Raw genomic sequence first — 21,249 nt, 5'->3', positions numbered from 1 at the left:
CTGAATGAAGCTTACAATCGCCTCAGCTTTCTCAGCAGAGACACAGATGGCCTTTTGAAGCAACGTAACCAGTGTAGGTATTAACTGTTCTGGTTGTCCTTTCATGATTTGCTCCAGGACGTTGAAACCAACCAGTGGTTTGTCCATGGGCAGGCTGCTGACAAGCACCGGTGTGCTGATGGAGAGGCCAGGATCCTCACTTCCAGGTAAGTTGATCATTATAGGTACCCAGCCATCAAATGGGATGGGGTCCCCATTTACTGCACAGACTTTCAGTTCATCCAGTTCTTCAATGATTTCTGACAGGGGTCTCACGACCAAGTCCGGCAAATACCTCTGTTTCCAGTCTCGGCTTATGATACTAACTTGTGCACCAGTGTCAAGCAAAGCAGTAGCCGTCAAGCCACTGAAATTACATTGTATCAGAGCCTTTCTCCCAATCAGTTTAGCAACTGCTCCTCGTTTATTGCACGACGCTTCATCACTGAAGAGAGCAAGTGTCTCACCTTGTTTATGGATGGCGACTCCTGATGAAGTCGGATTTGGATCTTTGTTGCCGGCTGGATCTTTTCTTTCTGCTTGGTGTTCACTCTGGGGCTGGTTTTGAGACCCGATCACTGAGTGCCCCGTGGCAGCGACCGGCTCACATTTCCCTGGTTCTGCTGTTTCTTCAGGCAGCCAACCGCCCTGTGACCCACTTCACCACAGATGAAACAATGGCCACAATCTTGACGGTTCTGCTCAACACATGCTGGACAGCCATAAGGTCTCTCCCTCTTTCCTTTGACTCTGTTCTGAGAATAGGTCACATGGTCCGGGGGTTGAGGCTTATTTTGTTGTTGCATTGCTTCAACCAGACTTGTAAGCTTCGCCACTTTATCTGTGAGTTCTTTGATTGGGTCTGTCTTTGCTTTAGGAACTTGACTCTCTTGTTTCACTTGTTCTTGGATTGCATTAAGTTCCAGCTGAGCACTATGGGCACTTGCAGTCTGTCTACGAGAAGACCCCATCCTCTTTTGTCTCTCACTTTCTTCGCTTGTGATCCTCATTACATGACGCAGGATGGTTTCGTCACTCACCTCACAGTTTGACAATAGAGGTTTTAGCTCCCGTCGAACATCACTGTGTTTGTATCCCAACCCCTGGTAAACAGTGTGTAGGAAGACATCTTGGACAGTTGCAGCATTATACTTCACACCTGCATCTGACAATTTGGATGTGAATAAGACTCGCTGTTTCAGTCCAATGACACGGTACAGGAACTGCTGTGGTGTTTCGTTTTCATCCTGTCTGGCACACATCAGCTCCTGAAACAACTCTGTACTGTTTTTCTCTCTCAGGTGTGCCTGGAGGAACCCCTTCAATTCTGACACAGTAAGATCATCTTTGTTGATCAACATTTCTTTGAAAGTCCCCGGCTTGATTATTCTCAGCACACCACGAACTATCTCTGTGTCATGGAACCCTTCTCGGCTCCCCTCTTCAATCTGTTTGATTATGTGGTTGTAGCTTATGTCGGACGAATGATCGCCAACCTGACCTCCTTGGACTTTAAACTCCCTTCTTTGAAAACAGGAAAAGTCTCTAAAGGGGAGAAGCACCTCATGGTCAGGCCGCGCTGCAGGCCGACCAACTGAATTGGCCCTTTTCTGAGATAAGTCACTACTCGGCTGACTAACATGGGATCGCATCCCGGAGGAGTGTGGTGGTGACTGGGCAGTCGTGAGAGTGATATTCTGTCTGAGCTTCCTACCAAGCTCCTCATAGTCTAATAGCATCTGCTGCAGTTCAGTGTTGGTGATATCTGGTGCAGCCCTGGCTAACCTTGGTGTAACTGGATCGACTGTGGAAGGATGACTGTCAGTGTCATCTATCATGTCAGCAGTACGCTCCATCTGTGTGTCTGGCTGCATAAGGTGTAACTCAGCATCCCCTTTAACTTCTGATGACAGCATAACATCACGTTCCTTGATTACAGTATCAATACAATCTTTTAGCATCAGCAAATGCACCATCCCACCATCCTCTAATTCTAACAAGTGCTTACTGTACAGGAAAGTACTGATGTAATCGAAGCAGCTTTCCGGATCTTCCTTCTCGAGCTCAGGCTGGTCGTGATCTGGCAGTGGACCCACTTGTCTGGCGATCCTGAGGAGCTCTCCTGCCGATAAGGTGACCAGGCTCTTCCTAATGTCCCACACTAGGCTCTTCCTCCCACTCTCCATCATGGCAGTCGCTCCGCTCAGCTCGGCAATGGTCCAGCTCACCGCTCCTCTGCTCGCAGTCGTTCTGTTCTAGGTCCCAGATGTCATCGATGGATCAGCTCCAAACCAGCCGGTGGCGCCGATCCCGGACGAGCCCCCAAGATTTGTTACGGGTCCCAGTGAAGTGGCCGCAGTAACAAAAATAATGTCGACCGGCCGGCCGACCTGTTTAAATAGTTTAGAGAGAGAGGAGTCAGAAACGTCTTTGCACGTGTCTTCCCAGGCTGCATCTCAGTTTATTCTTGAACATGTCAAAACAACAAAAATCCATAGCACATAACTTTCATTTTCTTAAGACAGTTCAGTTAGGGTTTGTCATTCATCTCCTTTCAATTTCCATTTCACATCACTTGACAATCACAATTCACATTTTCCCATGTCTTCTCATTTTCCAATCATGTCTGTAAATACATGCTTCCTAATCATTTATCTCAATAAACAAGTAAAATGAATTTATCATTGTTTCTGCTCAGTGTAGACTGAATAAACTGGATATATTACCCTAAATAGTGTTTCAACCTCTGCTGAATCTGAATCTGTCTGTCTCTATCAAAGAGCCTCAAATATCTGAAATAAATGTGCTTATTTTACACTTCTCTTCCTTTTCATACACCTTTAACCAAACTGTGATGAACAAATACTGGGCAATAAAAAAATACATACATTAGCAAAACCCGAGTGTACAGAAGCCTCATTGCCATTTTCCCCATTGTATATAATGAAACTGCAGCCGGACCTGATCCAAAATGGCGGCCGCGTGACAAAACCATCCGACTTATTTAAGTTATTTAACAACATATAAATCTTCAAAGCATCACGAAAACTTAAAATAAATATCAGGGGTATTGTCAGGACACCGTACAGGGTAATGTCAGGACTGCTTACTAACCTGTTTAAATAGTTTAGAGAGAGAGGAGTCAGAAACGTCTTTGCACGTGTCTTCCCAGGCTGCATCTGAGGATACGGGAGGGGACCGCTTCCCCTTAATCGCTCCCCAGTGCAACTGGTCCGAACACGAACGTTCCCCCCTCTCACTGTTAACATAAAAGTAGCAACTCTGTGCCCAAAATATTCATTCAAAAACAAATAAATATTAACAAAATTAGCTGCCATGTTCAAAATTAAATACAGCCACTCTAACTTGTGGTTCCCCAATTTTGGGGGTGCCACAGATACAGCACCCCCATCAGGAGAACCTCCAGTGAGGAGACCACATCCCCACCAGGAGCGCCTCCTGCTGCCATAGTGCGGATGCTGGAAGGATACACACCATTGACTATTTTATTTTTGCATTTTGTTGTGTTGGAATGGAGGAGTGTACACAAATAATACATTTGTGTTTATTATGCTGGAATATACAGAAACATAACTTTATCTTAATTAAATATGGTGGATGCATTGTGCATAAAGTTAAAAGGTTGAAACTAATAAAAAGTTGAATAAGGACATTTTATTTGATTCAGTTTTATATGATGGAATTTGCAGAAAGAGTATAATTAGGCTGAAAACTATTTCTTTAAAGTTTATTCAAGCTGTGCATCACATTTTTGAAAAGTAAAGTAAGAAAGTAACTAATTACTTTTGAAAATAAGGAGTCACTAAAGTAACAGGATTGATTTCTTGGAGGAGTAATCAGTAATCACTAACTAATTAGTGTTTACAAGTAACCTAATCAACACTATCAGTGGGTGACTGCCACTTATCACAAAACATACCAAACCTTTTATTTGTTTCATGTTCATAAACTAAAATAGGAGGTCCGTTCATCTTGTTTTTCAGTTTAACTGTTTCGAACTGTTTTAAGTTTGGCTGCTGTTGTGAACTCTTTTTGTTTGTTTGTCCACCTTGATACAATCACGAGTGCCAGTTGGACTTTGTTAAATGCATGTGACTGTATTTTTCAGTCTTGTACAATGGTTTGGTTTTGACAGTTTAACAATAAATTCCACAGCATTTTTTTTTTTTTTACCTAAAATCCTACGACCCCATATTTTAAACTTAAAACCACCTGGTTTCGTTAAGTTTTGATATCATAGATCATTACAGTTTCCAACACGATTTGACTTAACTTAAGAGGACACATATTTGTCTTTTCAGTTGTTATTTGTTATGTTTGCATCAATCCATGTTTGATACACTTAATAAACATGAAACATTCTCATAAAACATCCACCAATGACTTACTGTAGACACAGGGCTCCAGTCTCCTCTCTTCAGGGTTCACTCTGGTTTTCCTCCAACGAAGGTGCTTCACTTCTTACTGGGGTAAATCACCGGTAACTGAAACTGAATGGCTCACATGCCCCGCAGGAGGTTATGTCCTGGATAACAGATCAATGAGTATAAAAGCTCCACCTCCTGACCAATCAGCTCTCTTGGAAAATGACTTGCCCAGAAGATTCTGGTTGGTGTGCAGATTGTGAGAGGAGCACTTCTGAGAGTTTGAGAAATAATTAAATCAAATCTTGTCACTGAGTGCTTTGAATTACGTTTTGGACCTTGTTCATGTTCATAGCTGCAGAAACACATGTCGTGTGTGTGTGTGTGTGTGTGTGTGTGTGTGTGTGTGTGTGTGTGTGTGTGTGTGTGTGTGTGTGTGTGTGGGAGTGATTAGGAGGAGGCCTTCGTGTGCCTGGTTGGTGGACCTCCCCTCCTGATGTGTGATGGTTGGGTGCTTCTTGAGTTAGCAGTTCACCGACTGCGGTTGCTGAGTGCCTGGGTCTTGGCGGGACTGCTCCTGACTTGCCCTTCACCGTGGGGCCCATGGAGGACAGTGGCTCGCCCTCCGGAGGGAAGATTTCTTCAGTCCAGACGTCATCCCCACAGCCCTTTCTTACCCTACTCTTTCACACACTCACGGGGTTTTGGGCACTGGCCCAGTCCGGGTAGCCGTCTGGGGGCAGCTCCTGGGTATGGCCATGGCCCTCTGTCTGAGTGGGCGGGGGCAGTTCTAGGGGCCTGGGGCTCTCTGCCTCTCTGGTCTCGGCCGGGGCCTTCTTCTGCCCCCTTCTAGACCAGTGTGTGGATGTCTTCCTGGATGGGCTGGCTGGGATCTGGGCTCTGGGATTGCTGCAGACTGTCTGGGTCCTGACGACCTCTCTGGCATCTGATATTCTCAAAAGTCAGAGGTCATATTTGTATGATGACAGTCATATTTGAATGATCACACTGATCTTTGATCTCTCTTCATATTCTGCATGTGGACTCAGTCACCGTGTTGTGTTAAGACTTATGGTGATCTGTATTAGGTCTCTCCTGCTGTTCTGGTTTTTAATTTGATACCTGGATCCTTAGCTTGCACATCTCATATAATTCCAGCTATGTTTCCCAACAAAAACCCGTAGCATGTTCTTTGATATAGCTCTCTGCAGGTGTGTTAGTTCTGATCGAACAGTCCACTTCTTTCCTCCCTCTCTCTATATCTCTCTCTACCTGTCTTTCTGTCCCCCCGTCAGGTCCAGCAATATCATGTACAAGTATTGAAACTCAATAAAATAAAGGAAGAAATCATAATCAAAAGGAGCTTTATACCTACAATCATTTATTGAAAGATCAAATCTCTTTGGCACATTACAGCAGCCACAACGCTTCATTCTGCTTGCATCGATGCTGGACAGGACACACACACACACACACACACACACACACACACACACACACACACACACATACACACACACACACAAAAGGCATTATTATTCCAACAGAAAACGCTGAGCACCAAACGAACTCATTGGAAAATCTAAACTAAAGGAAGATTGCCGAGGAAGCTCTTCCATAAATGGCTGGGATGGAATAAAGTCAATTTGAGTGACCAGGACGTTTCCACATTGAACATTTGAAACTGGATGTAACTGTGATTGGCCCAGCCTGTCACATGACCACATGACATGGACAGAGGAGGCAGTGTGATAGGGCGATTTATGTAAAACTTTAACTAATAAAATAAAACCATCAGCTGATTTATATGAATGGAAGTCTGGTCAAGACTTTCCCAATAATCCTGCCACCTGAAAGATTAGCAGGTCGCCACAGCCTGTGATCACTCAAACTTTGAGTTTCTCTCAGAGAACTAAAAGAATTTGAAGTTTCCAGTGCTGATTTTAATGATGTTTCATACAAAATCACTAATTCATGCAATTATTTCAATAATTTAATCAAGGATAAAAACAACAGTTTGTGGAACACTGGATGGCCAGAGGCCATGTTCAGCTTAGAAGTACTGAAAAGAATTCAGAAGCTCTCCCTGCTGCACCTGAAGTAACATTACTCATTCTTGATTATATGTGCACCAATTATCTCCTGACATTTCCGATTCATGGTGCAAATAAGGCAAATCCCCACTGATCTCAGCCACACATGAGTATGCCTTTGTTGTACTTGTCACTGCTGGTCATGAGGTACTTTTGGTCAGAGGTATTTTATTGTCACTGTAAAACACTGCCATGAAATTGTGCTGGTAGATCCTGTCGAAAGATAAAGGTATCAATGTCACGAAAAGCACGAGAAAAAGGAAAAACAGACAAAAAGACCAGGAGCACCGAGCTGCTGCATCTGTGCATGCCACCATTTCTCCAAAGTATTTCTGTTTGACAGAGCTTCAACTATCCTTTACCTCCATCTGATGTGCCTGTTGAACCTCCATGGAGGGGAGGAGGGGTGGAGGGGTGACCAGGCTGCATCCTCATCACTTCAAGCGGCTCCTCTCAATGTGGAGGAGGAGCAGCTCCACGTTGATTCCCTCCCAGATGATTGAACTCATTTGTCTATCATGTAAAGAGATGCCCACCACCATGGTCTCATGTTTTTTTTTTTGTTTTTTTTTTTGCAGCAGCAGGGGGACAGACGGGGTGTCCGTCTGCCAGTATACCTGATGCTACAGGTTGTTTCCATTCCGATCGAATGGCAGGAATTGGTCAATTTTTACAATATTGTGTTGCCAACTGGTTTTTCATATGCATTTTTGTACAACACTACTGCACTTTATCTTGTATTATCGGTTCACTGTATCTAACAGTATATATGTTTATTTGGAATTTCTGCGATTATCATTACATTCGTTTTAGTCGGTTTGATTTTGATACATCTCGGGAAATGTGTGTCACGTGACCGCCCGGTCCACGCCAGGTGCGGGGTGTGGTCTTGTTGTGTAGAGTAGGTCCACAGCCTGTTCATTGTGAGCTGGCGTGTGGTGCAGTAACCAGGCTGTGGCCTGCAGTAAAGTGATCGTGGCTAAGACGTGTTTCCTTTTATCCTCATTTGATTCACTGCTAACTTAATCCTAAATTATACTGATTGTTGCACTGTGTGTTTTCACAGGGGATTTTTTCCTTGTTGACATTTGTACAAAAAAAAAAAAAAACATTCTAAAAATTGAGCTCAAAATAAAAACAACAAGAGACTATGGACTACAGTGTTCATTTCAAATGGGCAACAATTGCAGTTCTAACAGTGGTCTTTTTATCTTTTTCATTCCTATTTATAATTGTATAATTCCTATTTATAACTGCATTGACTACTTTCAGGATGGAACTGCCATTTCACCCAGTATAACAAAAAGCAGAATTACTTAGAATCTGAACAGAATTACCAATCCGAGCTTTAAACTGCAAACAACAATAATAATAATGATGCATTGATTTTATATAGCACTTTTCTGGACATTCAAAGACGCTTTACATTGCATTATTCATTCTCTCCATACTGGGTGGTGGTAAGCTACTACTGTAGCCACAGCTGCCCTGGGGCAGACTGACGGAGGCGAGGCTGCCAGTCTGCACCATCGGCCCCTCCGACCACCACCAACCATTCACTCTCACAACTTTCATACTGGGTGGGTGAAGTGTCTTGCCCAAGGACACGACGACAGTTTTACACCTGCGGGAGCGGGGATTGAACCGCCAACCTTCCGGTCATAAGACAACCCGCTCTACCAAATGAGCTACTGTCGCCCCAAATGAATTGCAAGTTCCAAAAATGTGGCTGAGAGCTGAGGGCTTGTCAGAATCTCCACATCCACTTTTTTTATGAGACAACAACTTTAAAGAGCTGAAATCAGCTGAAACTACAGCTCACATTGCTGAATAATAAGAGTGATCAAACAATAGCTTTGTCGAAACCAAAATCATACACTTCCTTTAAAAAAATGACGTTTCATCACAGTTAAAGGTGGGAAAGCGGCACTGCAGCAGGTCTTATTCCACCAAACAGATTCACCCTGAGAAAGAGCAGAATCTTCTTCCAGGAGTCCTCTTGAGCTCTGGAATGTGCCGCCGTCTGTCCGCCCCACAGAATCATCACTTCACAAGGAGAGGAAACAGAAGTCAGAGCGTTGGATTTTAATCCACATTATCTGCATCTCAACAGAAGAAGTGCCAAAAAGAGCATACATATCTCATTTAAGTTGACTGGTTTGAAGTTGCTGGCTCGAACGTGCGGTGTGTACGGGGGTTCGATCAGGTGACCTGTGTCAGGGTAGGACAGGACGGTCAACAGATGGCTGTTCCCTGCTCGCTCCATCATCTCCTTCATCTGGAAAACAGGAAATGCATTCATCAAACAATAACATTTACCTTGAAAAATCTCCACTGACTCCCAACTTCAAAAGTTCTCTACTGTGTTGCAGGATCAAAATTATGACATGATTATACTTTTTGGGAGACAATTCATCATTTCATATGCGATTCTAGTGTTTGTTTTAGTTACTTTTTGGCATTAATTTGCTAATGCATCATGACTTTCCAATGTCAGGCAGCATCAAACTTTAGAAGTGGGTTAGTATAAAATGTGGTTTCGAACAATCTTAAATCCCCAGATTGCTTTTTAGAGAGATTTAGTCGGTAACGCTTCCTTTTACAGTACAGTAATTACCATGTATTAACAGGGTAATTGCAGGGTAAGTACCATGTAATAAGGAGAAGTTACTGTAAAATTACCATGTAATTACAGGGTAACTATGTTGCTAATTACCTAGTACTTTTAGAGTAATTACCAAGCCAATTCCAGGCAAATACCAAGTAACTACCTGGTAGTAAGTATTAATTACTGGGTAATTATAATGTATATAGCAACTATGTCGGTAATTGCCAAGTACTTACTAAGTAATTGCTAAGTAATTACCATGTAATCATTGGGAAATGTAGACTTTTTACTAGGTATTACTAGGTACTGCTCGGTGTGTACGCTATGTATTTCCCTATTAGTCAAGTGTTTTTTACTACTTACCTGGTAACTTCTTAGTATTTCCCAGTAACTACAACATTTACCATGTAATTACGGTTGAACTGTAGACTACTGCAAAAGGAAGTGAGGCCTGTTTCCACACTATTACCTGGTAACTACTTATTCGTTACCCAGGAACTGCAAAAATACCTACCTGGAAATTACATAGTTATTAAAGTGGATTTGTACTGTAAAAGGAAGTGAGGTCTGTTTCCATGTTATTACATGGTAATTGCTTATTTGTTACCTAGTAAATAGAAAAATATTTACCTGGAAATTACATAGTTATTAAAGTGGATTTGTACTGTAAAAGGAAGTGAGGTCTGTTTCCATGTTATTACCTGGTAATTACTCATTTATTACCCAGTAAATAGAAAAATATCTACCTGGAAATTACATAGTTATTAAAGTGGATTTGTACTGTAAAAGGAAGTGAGGTCTGTTTCCATTTTATTACCTGGTAATTACTCATTTATTACCCAGTAAATAGAAAAATATCTACCTGGAAATTTCATAATTATTAAAGTGGATTTGTACTGTAAAAGGAAGTGAGGTCTGTTTCCACGTTATTACCTGGTAATTACTCAGTATTTAGTCTGCTACTCGGAAACTTTCACATTACCCCACACACTTGCACCAAAAATGCAGCAAACCCCATCAGTGTCTGTGATACAGTCTCTGAACAGCACACTGTATCTGTCAGGAGATCAGAGTTTCCATCAAAACCACCATCACCAGCCATCACATTACATTAAGATGAACGCATTATTATTACACTTCCTCACTCCAAACACCTCACTGTGACAGACATGCAAAAACAAGAGAGCTGCCAAAGATAAACATTTTAATCAAATGGAGTTCAACTTCTTATAAAACAATTTACAAAACAGTGCACATTTTTAGCAGTCAGGCACCTTTTTTTTTTTTTAAGAAACAAAACAGATTTCTTTTGCAAAAAACAAAATACAAATAACAGTGATAAACAATCACTATAAATCAACATTAATAAGTACACTGCTCCAGTCTTGTGAATTCACATCATCATGTGTTTTCGGCAGACCCGTCTGGTCTACAGGAACCCTTGATCTCCATCATCCCGAATACCCAGGACCGCCGTCGCCAGGTGTTGTCACGTCGTCCACGTCCAGACTTGTACCTCCCTCGGCGTGATGGAAACGAGGACAGCACAACTGTTCCTTCTTAATGCTCAGGGTTTATTCACTTTAACACCCAAACCCCAAACGTGAGAACTGAAAACATACAAATATACATATTAATAAACAGAAACTTAGACAATAAACAAATATACACATTGCACAAAACACAAATATCTTTAAACCTTCAAACATACACATGAAACCGACATTACAACCGAAACATTCACCCAAGCCTGAACATGAGCCCACAGCCACCCAGCACCAGCTGCAGAGCTCCACACTACCACCACTGTGATCAATAAAACACCAAGCAACACGGAAATATACTCACCTCACTGGCTGCTTCACATTGTAAGCCGTTTGTTTCTGCTCTTTTTACATACTTTTTGGAGCGTTTTCTCTCTCTCCACGTTTGTGTGCACCACTTAATGTGGTCCTACCCGGAACGTCTGCAGAGGGTTAGTTCCGCCACTCGGTGATATTTATATTTAATTAAATTTCGGTTCTACCTCGACTGAGAGAAAGCTTATTTATGGCAGAACGTCTGCAGACACTTGGTGATATGGTTAAATTTATATTTAATTAAATTTCGGTTCCTACTCTAATGAGAGAAAGCGTGTTTACGGCGGAACATTCCGGGTAGGACCACATTAAGTGATGCACAGATAAACGCGGAGAGAGAAAATAAGAACAAAAAACTCAGTGAAAAGAGCAAAAACAAACGGCTTACCTCCTTTACAATGTGAAGCAGCCAGTGAGGTGTGTATATTTTCGTTTTTCTTGGTGTTTTATTGATCATTATCGTGGTGGTAGTGTGGAGCTCTGCAGCTGGTGCTGGGTGGCTGTGGTTCAGGCTTGGGTGGATATTTCGGCTGTAATGTCGGTTTCATGTGTATGTTTGAAGGTTTAAAGATATTTGTGTTTTGTGCAATGTGTATATTTGTTTATTGTCTAAGTTTCTGTTTATTAATATGTATATTTGTATGTTTTCAGCTCTCACGTTTGGGGTTTGGGTGTTAAAGTGAATAAACCCTGAGCATTAAGAAGGAACAGTTGTGCTGTCCTCGTTTTCATCACGCCGATGGAGGTACAAGTCTGGACGTGGACGACGTGACAACACCTGGCGACGGCGGTCCTGGGTATTCGGGATGATGGAGATCAAGGGTTCCTGTAGACCAGACGGGTCTGCAGAAAACACATGATGTGAATTCACAAGACTGGAGCAGTGTACTTATTAATGTTGATTTATAGTGATTGTTTATCACTTGTTATTTGTATTTTGTTTTTTGCAAAAGAAATCTGTTTTGTTTCTTAAAAAAAAAAAAAAGGTGCCTGACTGCTAAAAATGTGCACTGTTTTGTAAATTGTTTTATAAGAAGTTGAACTCCATTTGATTAAAATGTTTATCTTTGGCAGCTCTCTTGTTTTTGCATGTCTGTCACAGTGAGGTGTTTGGAGTGAGGAAGTGTAATAATAATGCGTTCATCTTAATGTAATGTGATGGCTGGTGATGGTGGTTTTGATGGAAACTCTGATCTCCTGACAGATACAGTGTGCTGTTCAGACACTGTATCACAAACACTGATGGGGTTTGCTGCATTTTTGGTGCAAGTGTGTGGGGTAATGTGAAAGTTTCCGAGTAACGGGCTAAATACTGAGTAATTACCAGGTAATAACATGGAAACAGACCTCACTTCCTTTTACAGTACAAATCCACTTTAATAACTATGTAATTTCCAGGTAGGTATTTTTGCAGTTCCTGGGTAACGAATAAGTAGTTACCAGGTAATAGTGTGGAAACAGGCCTCACTTCCTTTTGCAGTAGTCTACAGTTCAACCGTAATTACATGGTAAATGTTGTAGTTACTGGGAAATACTAAGAAGTTACCAGGTAAGTAGTAAAAAACACTTGACTAATAGGGAAATACATAGCGTACACACCTAGCAGTACCCAGTAATACCTAGTAAAAAGTCTACATTTCCCAATGATTACATGGTAATTACTTAGCAATTACTTAGCAATTACTTAGTAAGTACTTGGCAATTACTGACATAGTTGCTATATACATTATAATTACCCAGTAATTAATACTTACTACCAGGTAGTTACTTGGTATTTGCCTGGAATTGGCTTGGTAATTACTCTAAAAGTACTAGGTAATTAGCAACATAGTTACCCTGTAATTACATGGTAATTTTACAGTAACTTCTCCTTATTACATGGTACTTACCTTGCAATTACCATGTTAATACATGGTAATTACCGTACTGTAAAAGGAAGCGTTACCATTTAGTCTCTTTAGCGATCTCAGATCCCTCTACAATAACTAAAATGTCAAAAGGTCACAATTAACAATGCTACAAAAAACAGTCAAAAGTATGTTTCTGAGGTCTACTCCCACAGTCTCCAGTTTAATTTAGCTCTGTGAGCTCTTTCCTCGGCAGGGAAAATGCAGTTAAACAGGTTGGTGAGTCCATCATTGGAACTGCATGAAATGTGCTTAGCCACATTATTTAGAGTCCTAAAAACCTCAGCTTTTTAGGTTGGGGTAAAACCAAACATTGTTGGGTGGTGGATTCGTCTGCTTCCGGATGAGACGTACCAGTAGGTGTACAGATGGGAACCTGATCATCTCAAAGCAGACGTGAACACAGACGTCAGGAGTTTGTTGTCCGGCTTTTACTTGGGTTGTGTATTTATATGATTTCTCATTCAACTCAGCTCTTTGATTTTCATTGTTCAGAGTTCAACTGATTTCTTGTACAAAGTGCAACAAGCTTCAAACAGACACCACATTTACTGGTGTCAACCAGGTGGAGTGTGAGATCTTCTCCAACCAGGCCTCATTAAATTTACACTCCCCAGCCCTCAATTTAGGGCTGAGAGGTCCCGTGTCCCAACTGTTTCTTTGTTTTTTAGTTTCTTGAGCAGTCAGTAATGACTACATTTTTAGCAGCTAAACTCTGCAGTGTATGTGTGGGTCCAACAAACACACTTTTATAACTTGAAGAGAAGTACTTAATATAAGTAACTTGAAACAACATTTACAGGTTCCTGATCATAATCAGACTTCTGCTTTGTTTTTTGATGTTGTTTGAACCTCCTCATTGCCTCACCCTCCCATGCTTTCGGTCGGTCCTCCGGGACAGGCAGGTTTGACCTCAGGCGGCGGCCCATGAGGAGGTGTGCTCGTGACACACCACATTCCAGCAGTGTTGTGCGGTAAACAAGGAGGCTGCGGTAGAAATCAGCTCCACTGTCTTTCGCTTTGTATATCAGTGTTTTTACAGTCTGTACTGACTTTTCCACAAGACCACTGGACTGTGGAAAATGAGGACTTGATGTCGAGAGCAAGAAGCTCCGTTCTTCAGCAAAATGCAGCGCTGGCAAACTGTGGCCCATGGTCCGTGAAGACCTCACTTGGCACAACATGTCTGTAAAAATGGCTTTCATCACCGCCTCTGCTGTTGTGGTGTGGAGCCTACGCACTTTTTGGTAAAGGGATAATAGTCTGTAACTACCATTTAGTCTCATTCATCGTAAACAAACAGGTCAGCACCTACTTTTTGATAAGGTCTGTCCAGCACTGGGTGTGGCTTTAGTGGCTCTGCTGGATTGTTTGCACCGTATTTCAGGCATATTGTGCATTTCAACACCTCATTTGTGATATCTTGGTTAATCTGCAGCCAGTGCATCACCTCGTGTGCTCTTTTCTTACATTTCTCAATCCCGAGATGTCTGCCATGGATTTTCAGCAACATTTCTTTCCTCATGCTCTGAGGAATGATGATCTTACCTCCCCAGTAGATGACACCCTACACAACTGAAAGTTCAGCTCTGCAGGTCCTGTCCTCCATCAGGTCAGGTGAGCAGCCTTGCTTCACATCGGGCCGTCCTTCTACAATGGTTTGTTTCAGTCTGTTTAGTGTTTTATCTCTGTCTGTCTCATTTTTTATGAGCTCCACCGACACAGTCGGTCAGTCACAAGTTGTGAGACAGGTATTTGGGGAGTAGACTACCTGTCCCAGAGCCACATACTTGTGCCAACTCGTTTGTTATCAGCCTCCTCCTCCTCCTAGACTCTGTCCACACGAGGCAAAACCATCCTTTGTCTCCCTGTGCTTCTTCAAAAGATTTCCCAACTCAAAACAATGCAGTACATCTTCCAGACTTTTAGATGGCGTTGTAACTCTGACAGAAACACAACAAAAATTGGAGAAGAAGACACAGAGCCTGCTCATTGTAAACAAACAATAAGATATGGCCTTTTTCGACTCAATAGCATCAGGAGCTTCTACAGCACTATCAATTTTTCCGGTCAGCCAAGTGTTAATATGGAGCCCCGCCATGAAGGCTGCAGGATTCACGGCTGAACTTGGTTATTTTTCATTTAAAAGTGGGATTTGGAGCCCCAAATTATATATTTAAATGACTGACCAGTTTGTTTTTGTGATTTTTTTTATCATCAGAATTGTTTTCTATTCTTAAGTAGTGACCGTTTACCATGCTTACTTTATGCTGTGAGTTCCCAAAGTCAGCTTTCTCAAGCAACGCGCCTGATGGTGTAACGTCTGTCCATTTATCACCGGGAGGCCTCAAACTTAGTGATGATTGGTTCATGATTTTCAAAACAAATTGTCAGTTTGGAACAGGTGGAACTGAGTAGAGAAGCCACATTTTCCAGACACATTTAAACACAATACAACTAACAAGCTGTCAATATCTAAGATCTTATTAAGAACTGTTTAAGGTATTGAATGCAGATGTATAAATTAAACATCCATACTTACTGAAACAAAACAATAGGACTGAAGGTACATTTGATGTGATAAGGAAAATAACCCAATCAAAGAAAAAAAATGATCAAGCAAGTGAAAATCTGATGATTTATCATGAAAAAACTACAAACTCCTGGCAAGAATGTCACTAAATGCTCTCAGATATTTTTAAAGAAATATTTTGTCATACATTAAATTAAAAACAACAAAAAAAAAAGATCCCTGGAGGGCTTAAAAAAAAATCAGGATTTGGAAATAAATGTGTTGATATTCATGTCAAGTACCACATTAGTTGGTTCACAAAGAATAAAACATCAGGGACAGCACTGGTCCCCACGGTGACTCTTCATGTCACCTCATGCCATTGTGTTTGCTACACGTTCGTGGTCATGAAGAGGATTCATTAAACTTACATCATTTGCAGACTCTTGAGCGGCTGTGTTTTGATCGTCCTCACCAACAACCAGCATCAAAGGACACTGCAGTCGTCCCACCTGCACAGACAGACAATCCTGAAAAACCTTTACCAGCATGTATCCAGTTCGACCAGATGGCACAAAATATTGGACTTTTGTTGTGGGTCATTTAAAAATGCCTCTTCCTCCTTTGGGACCTTCTGACCATCACATCCTGCCCATCTATAAGTCTGTTTTAAAACGAGAGAAGATGAGGACCACGGACACTGAGAGGTAAGAAGAGTCGGTACTGTGTTTTAACTGCCCAGATTGGGACGTTTTTATCCAGCCCAGTGGGAATAATCTTGATGCTCTGCTGGATGTCACCAGCTCTTGTGCTTTTTTTCTGCAAAGACACGATTGTCTACTATGAAGAGTGCCACTGCCACCCTGTGGAGAAAACTCATTTTGAACACTTGTGACCGAAATGTCATTTTTTTCGGTTATGACAGGAAGTTCATGATCACAGGTGCAGGCAGAGATGTAGACAACAAGTTCACATTCTGCAGCGGACTCTTCCAGTGAATGCTGGAGGCCTTCATGCGACGCTGCCAGGAGAACATCATCCACAAAAAGCAGAGAAGCCACTTTCTGCAGCCTCAGCAGTACCTTCCCACATTGTTCATTAAATTCAGGGTCCAGCGGCCGCCTTGATCAGGTCCGTCGTAATGCCGGATACACAGATACAGCTCCCACAGTGGAGGTACAAAGACAGGATAGTCCACAGCAGAGGTTCCGGTACTCTCTACTCCCTGACATCTCCCAAAAGACATGTTGGGGTACGCGGTTGTAGGTCTTCTCCAGGTCTACATGTCACCTGGATTTGCAAACTCCCTTGCCCCCTCAATATTCTGTGAGAGGGTAAAGAGCTCCCCACTGTGGGGAGCCGTCGTCTTGCAATCAGGAGGTTGTTAGCTCGATTCCTGTCTCTCCCTGTCTGCATGTCGAAGTGTCCTTGGGCAAGACACTGAACCCCAAACTGCCCCCAGTGGACGGACTGAGCGCCTTGCATGGCAGCCGCCTCCACTGGTGTGTGAATGTGTGTGTGAATGGGTGAATGTGATCATGCAGTGTAAAGCGCTTTGGGCTCTGTCAATGCTGTGTAAAAGCACTATGTAAGTGTAGTCCATGATCTGTTGTTCCACAGTTAGAATGGGATTGGAATTATTCTTCCTTTACCTGTTTAGAAAGCCCTTTTATATTTTGGATCCAAGTTTGGACTTGCGCGACTTTCTCTGATTTTGAAATACATGCTTGCGTTGCAGTCAACTTGCCGGTAATACTCACATCCACCTTCTTTAATGGGTCCGTGGTAATGGGCAAAGACAGATCTCGCAAGATCACATGGTTCTCCTCAGTAATGCGAGTGTTAGCAACATTCCTGGTTGGACGAAAAAAAGAGGGATAATCACACACCTGTTTCACTGGAAAAGCCAGTGAACAGAGGGATGAAAAAGGACGTCAACCCTTTGAAATTTCTTTTTTTTTTTGTGAGGTCATTAAACTTTAGTTGTTGGGGAAGAACAGAGAGAGAGAGAGAGAGAGAGAGAGAGAGAGAGAGAGAGAGAGAGAGAGAGAGATTCTGAATATCAGCTTCAAAATAACAACACTTACTCATTAAAGGTCCTCAGAATGTCTTTCATTTCTTTGTCAAGTGGCTGCATGTGAATCCCGCTGATACACACTGCACATCTGAGCTGGGAGAAACACACAATTTTAACACTGGCATTGAAACAGGTGGCACAACGAGCCTGGTTATGATTCCTTTCACTAGATTTTTACATCAAAATGGCCCATGAACACACATCTGAGGATGAGGACAGTGGTGATCCTCTACAGTTACCTTCATAACTTTGGAGTAAACAGCCATTCTGAGGGTCACACTGGTGCCAAAGGAAAGTCCCAACATGGCGATCCTGCTTCCAAGGATCTGAGGATGCTCCTCTAAGTATCTGTACGCAGTCTGTAATCAGAAAACAAAAGGCCAATCGAGTGTTTCTTGTCTGGCCACATCTCAGTTCTTCCAACAAGCAAGCTGCTGATCTGAGAGAGACTTTAGACCCCAACCAATCCTGCTGAGTGTCAGCTGAAGTTTATCAGTAACATACTTTAATCATTTCTGGACGCCCCTCTAAACATTGCTTTTCTTAGCAAAGGCTCATAAACCTATCTGCGAGGTGGGATTGTGAAAGAGACAGCAGATCTATTGTGGGGGGGAGGGCAATCAGAACGTGGCTGCAAGGCAAGCTAGTGGGGGAAGCTAGCAGCTAGCTGTCAACCGGGGGGCAACAGGGGAGAGCGGAGAGGGGAGAGCGGAGCAGCGCTGAGTCTGCCCACAGCCCAGAGGCAAATTTCTCATGAGCTCTGGAACTCTGCAGATACAGAGGCCTGGAAAATGGCACAGGTTATTTATTTTGGCTAAAAACTGCATAATCACAATTTAAACACTCTTGAGAATGTTTAAAAATAGCTACAAAAGGGAACTGGAGTGGGACTTCAAGCTGTATTCAGTCGCACTGGATGAATGTAACACAAAATAACATTTACAGTACACCGCTGAGATAAGAGATATTTCTGATCGTGGAGTCCCTGTGGCTTCAGCACGGTCACTTCATTATATCCCTGGTGAAAACTGTCATGGATCACTGGAACTTGATTTACCACAAAGCGCTCCAATGATGATCAGAGCTGAAAGAGGCAATTGGTGCATTTTTGGAGTGGGGAAATCCAATGAATTTATTCAGCTGAGTGAAGAACTGGCTTTTTGAATTTAGTGTGAAAATGTTTTCAAACATAAATGAGCTCGACGTGAAGCTCAGAATAGAACCTTTAAATCCAAGCTGACTTCATTCTTCAGACCAATTTCAAATGTTCTTTTGCCACACAAAAAGAGGTCACCTGAAAGGCAAATCACTTCAGCACAGAGAACACAGCTGTCGGATCTTCAATTCAAAAGAAAATGATAAGTATGGAAATCTGAATGACAACATTTACCTCAAAGTACTTGAAGGTGGTCATCTTTCCTGTTTCCTTGATAATTTTTGCCGTCAGGTAGTCGATGGCCAAAGCAGCTAAACCTTGTGAGGCCAGCAGCGCTGCACGATACTCCACCAGCTGCCCCCCACCCCCCCAAAGGTCAAGGACAGCAGGGAACGGTCCAAGTCCTTCACACAAGTCAACATGTCACGGCATACGCATGGTAGCAATAAAAAGTAATGTTTGAAGACAATTCACAAGTTCTTGACCTTCCTCTGGTCCTACCTGGGGGCAGGAAGAGGGTCGCAGTGAGTCCACCCTCTGTGACCGGGATCCTGCGGACACCAGGCGCCATGTACCAGCGCTCCACCAAGGCACTGGCAAGAGGGACAAGATCTGCAAAGCCCTCTTTCCTGTGACCCTCGTACACCGACACTGTGACCAACATGGGCTCCTGGACGTTCTTCTTCCGCAACCTGAGGAAAGACCAGCCGGTTACTGATACATGGTTCAATCCTGGAGAACATCATCTGCACACATTCAGCCCAGATGGTCTACCTGAGTCCAGGTTTGCTGCCTGGAACTGGTCTGAGGCTCCACAGTAGACCCATCGGTTCAATTCCAGAATATGTTCCTCCCAGACTGCAGTCCTCAGACACTGAAGTGGAAAGGAACAAAGTTTAGACAACATTTCCTATTGAACTCCCCCTTTATTTAAGGCCACGTGGAGAATTTCATACCGTTCACTCTGCCGGTGGCATCAGAAATGTAGTGAGCAAACGCATCCCAACCATGACCGTCATCACACTGGTGCAAGGCGTGAACAGTCAGCTCAGAACCAGGAGGGGCATTCTGGACCAGGATGACAAACTTCTCGTCCATGAGTCCCCGAGACGGATTCACCGACAGCTGGACACAACGATGCTTCTCGTCCATCCTGAACAGAACAGAGAAGAGAAATCAGCAGAAGACGGCAACTTGTAACCAAAACCTTGAGCACTGCTGTCTGTCACAACTGTTTGGTCATAATTTGACCTCTGTGACCTACAGAGTGCGTCCGTGCATCTGTATGCCGATGACACAGTCTTCTACTGTCATGCAACATCAGTTGCTCAGCTGTTTGCAGTCCGCTTTTAAAACTGTCCAGACGCAACGATAGGACCTAAGGCTACTTTTAAAAGCAGGGAAAACTAAATGCATGCTCTTTTCTAACAAAAAGATAGTGCCTGTGTCTTTACCCTGTATTTCTTCTGCTCAGGGCACCCCGATTGAACATGCGACCAAATATAAATACTTGGGCATGACAGCCGATGACAGTCTTTCTTTTAAAGTCACATTGGGCAGTTACTGAGGAAGCTGACACTGAAGCTAGGATTCTTCTTTGGAAATAGAGCCTGTTTGTCTTTCAATGCCAGGAAACGCTCTTACCACTCCTATATTACGGTGATGTTATGTATATGAATGCCTCTGCTCATTCTTTACATCACTTGGATGCTGTGTATCATGGTGCCCTGAGTTTCATAACTGGAAACCTGTAATACATGACTGCACACTGTACTCTACGGTAAACTGTGATTCCTCTTCCATTACTGGAGCAAACCTTTCTGTTAATGTGTGAAGAGATTTGTCTGTCTGTGTCTCAGTCTGTCTGTCTAAATTGACATTTATCAATGTGTGAAAGAAACTGATCAATGCAAACTGGAATCTTCATAAAATGATTGTGCGTTCCTGTGGATGGTTGCAAACATTTCTTTAAACACAGTGTAGATTTTTGTTTGCTCAGATTAAGCGTCTTTAATAGTTCTGTTCTGTCCGTCCAATAATAAGTTCAAAAACATGTTTTCACCTGAAATCTCTGAGACCATAAGTCTAGATTTCCCACACAAAAACATCTGGTTTTATTTAGTCTTTGCATCAGGTCAAAGATGAGAAGAGTTTCCACATGGGAAGTGTTCACACAGGGATCACATAACTGTGTGATTAATGCACATAATGGTCTTTTCACTCACTCGCTGCTGCTCTAAAAACGTGTGTAAATCACTTACTTTGCCCTGCAGCCGCTTCTCTTCAGCTCTGCTGTGTGTGAACTGTGTGTAAACCTCTCTGTACACTGCTCCTGCTGAAGTCTCTTCTCCAACCCTCCGTAAACAAACTGTAGGTCCTCAGCAGCTCCTCCCTCCTGCCGGGTTGCCAGGTTGGGCTGGAGGACCAAATGAAATCCCCCCCAGTAAGTGAAGGCAGTAAAGTTTGTAAAGGCTCAGCATGAATGAATGAATGCTCTCGTGAGGCAGCCTGCTGTAATCTGAGCGTGAGGACTTTGACCTTCCCTCTGTGTACAAGTGGCTCATGTCACGTGACTCCACATTCCCCCAGCCCTCTGAAGACTCAGAGATTATT

At 42.8% G+C, this 21,249-nt stretch overlaps 1 protein-coding gene across 1 annotated transcript; it reads right to left on the bottom strand.

Moving 5' to 3' along the window:
* Positions 1-8,149: 8,149 nt before the first annotated feature.
* On the bottom strand, positions 8,150-20,981 carry LOC115391720 (peroxisomal succinyl-coenzyme A thioesterase-like). Its single transcript, XM_030096055.1, has 11 exons — positions 20,898-20,981; positions 19,593-19,789; positions 19,411-19,510; positions 19,138-19,328; positions 18,871-19,040; positions 17,720-17,839; positions 17,491-17,573; positions 17,164-17,257; positions 15,835-15,915; positions 8,654-8,795; positions 8,150-8,563 (listed from the first exon to the last, which is right to left on the bottom strand). The coding sequence occupies exons 2-11, from the start codon at positions 19,786-19,788 to the stop codon at positions 8,427-8,429; spliced, it is 1,314 nt and encodes a 437-aa protein (XP_029951915.1). The 5' UTR covers position 19,789; positions 20,898-20,981; the 3' UTR covers positions 8,150-8,426.
* Positions 20,982-21,249: the final 268 nt, after the last annotated feature.

The sequence above is a fragment of the Salarias fasciatus genome, chromosome 7 (assembly GCF_902148845.1).
Source record: "Salarias fasciatus chromosome 7, fSalaFa1.1, whole genome shotgun sequence".
Lineage (NCBI taxonomy): Eukaryota > Metazoa > Chordata > Actinopteri > Blenniiformes > Blenniidae > Salarias > Salarias fasciatus.
This window is presented reverse-complemented; position numbering and strand designations above follow the sequence as displayed.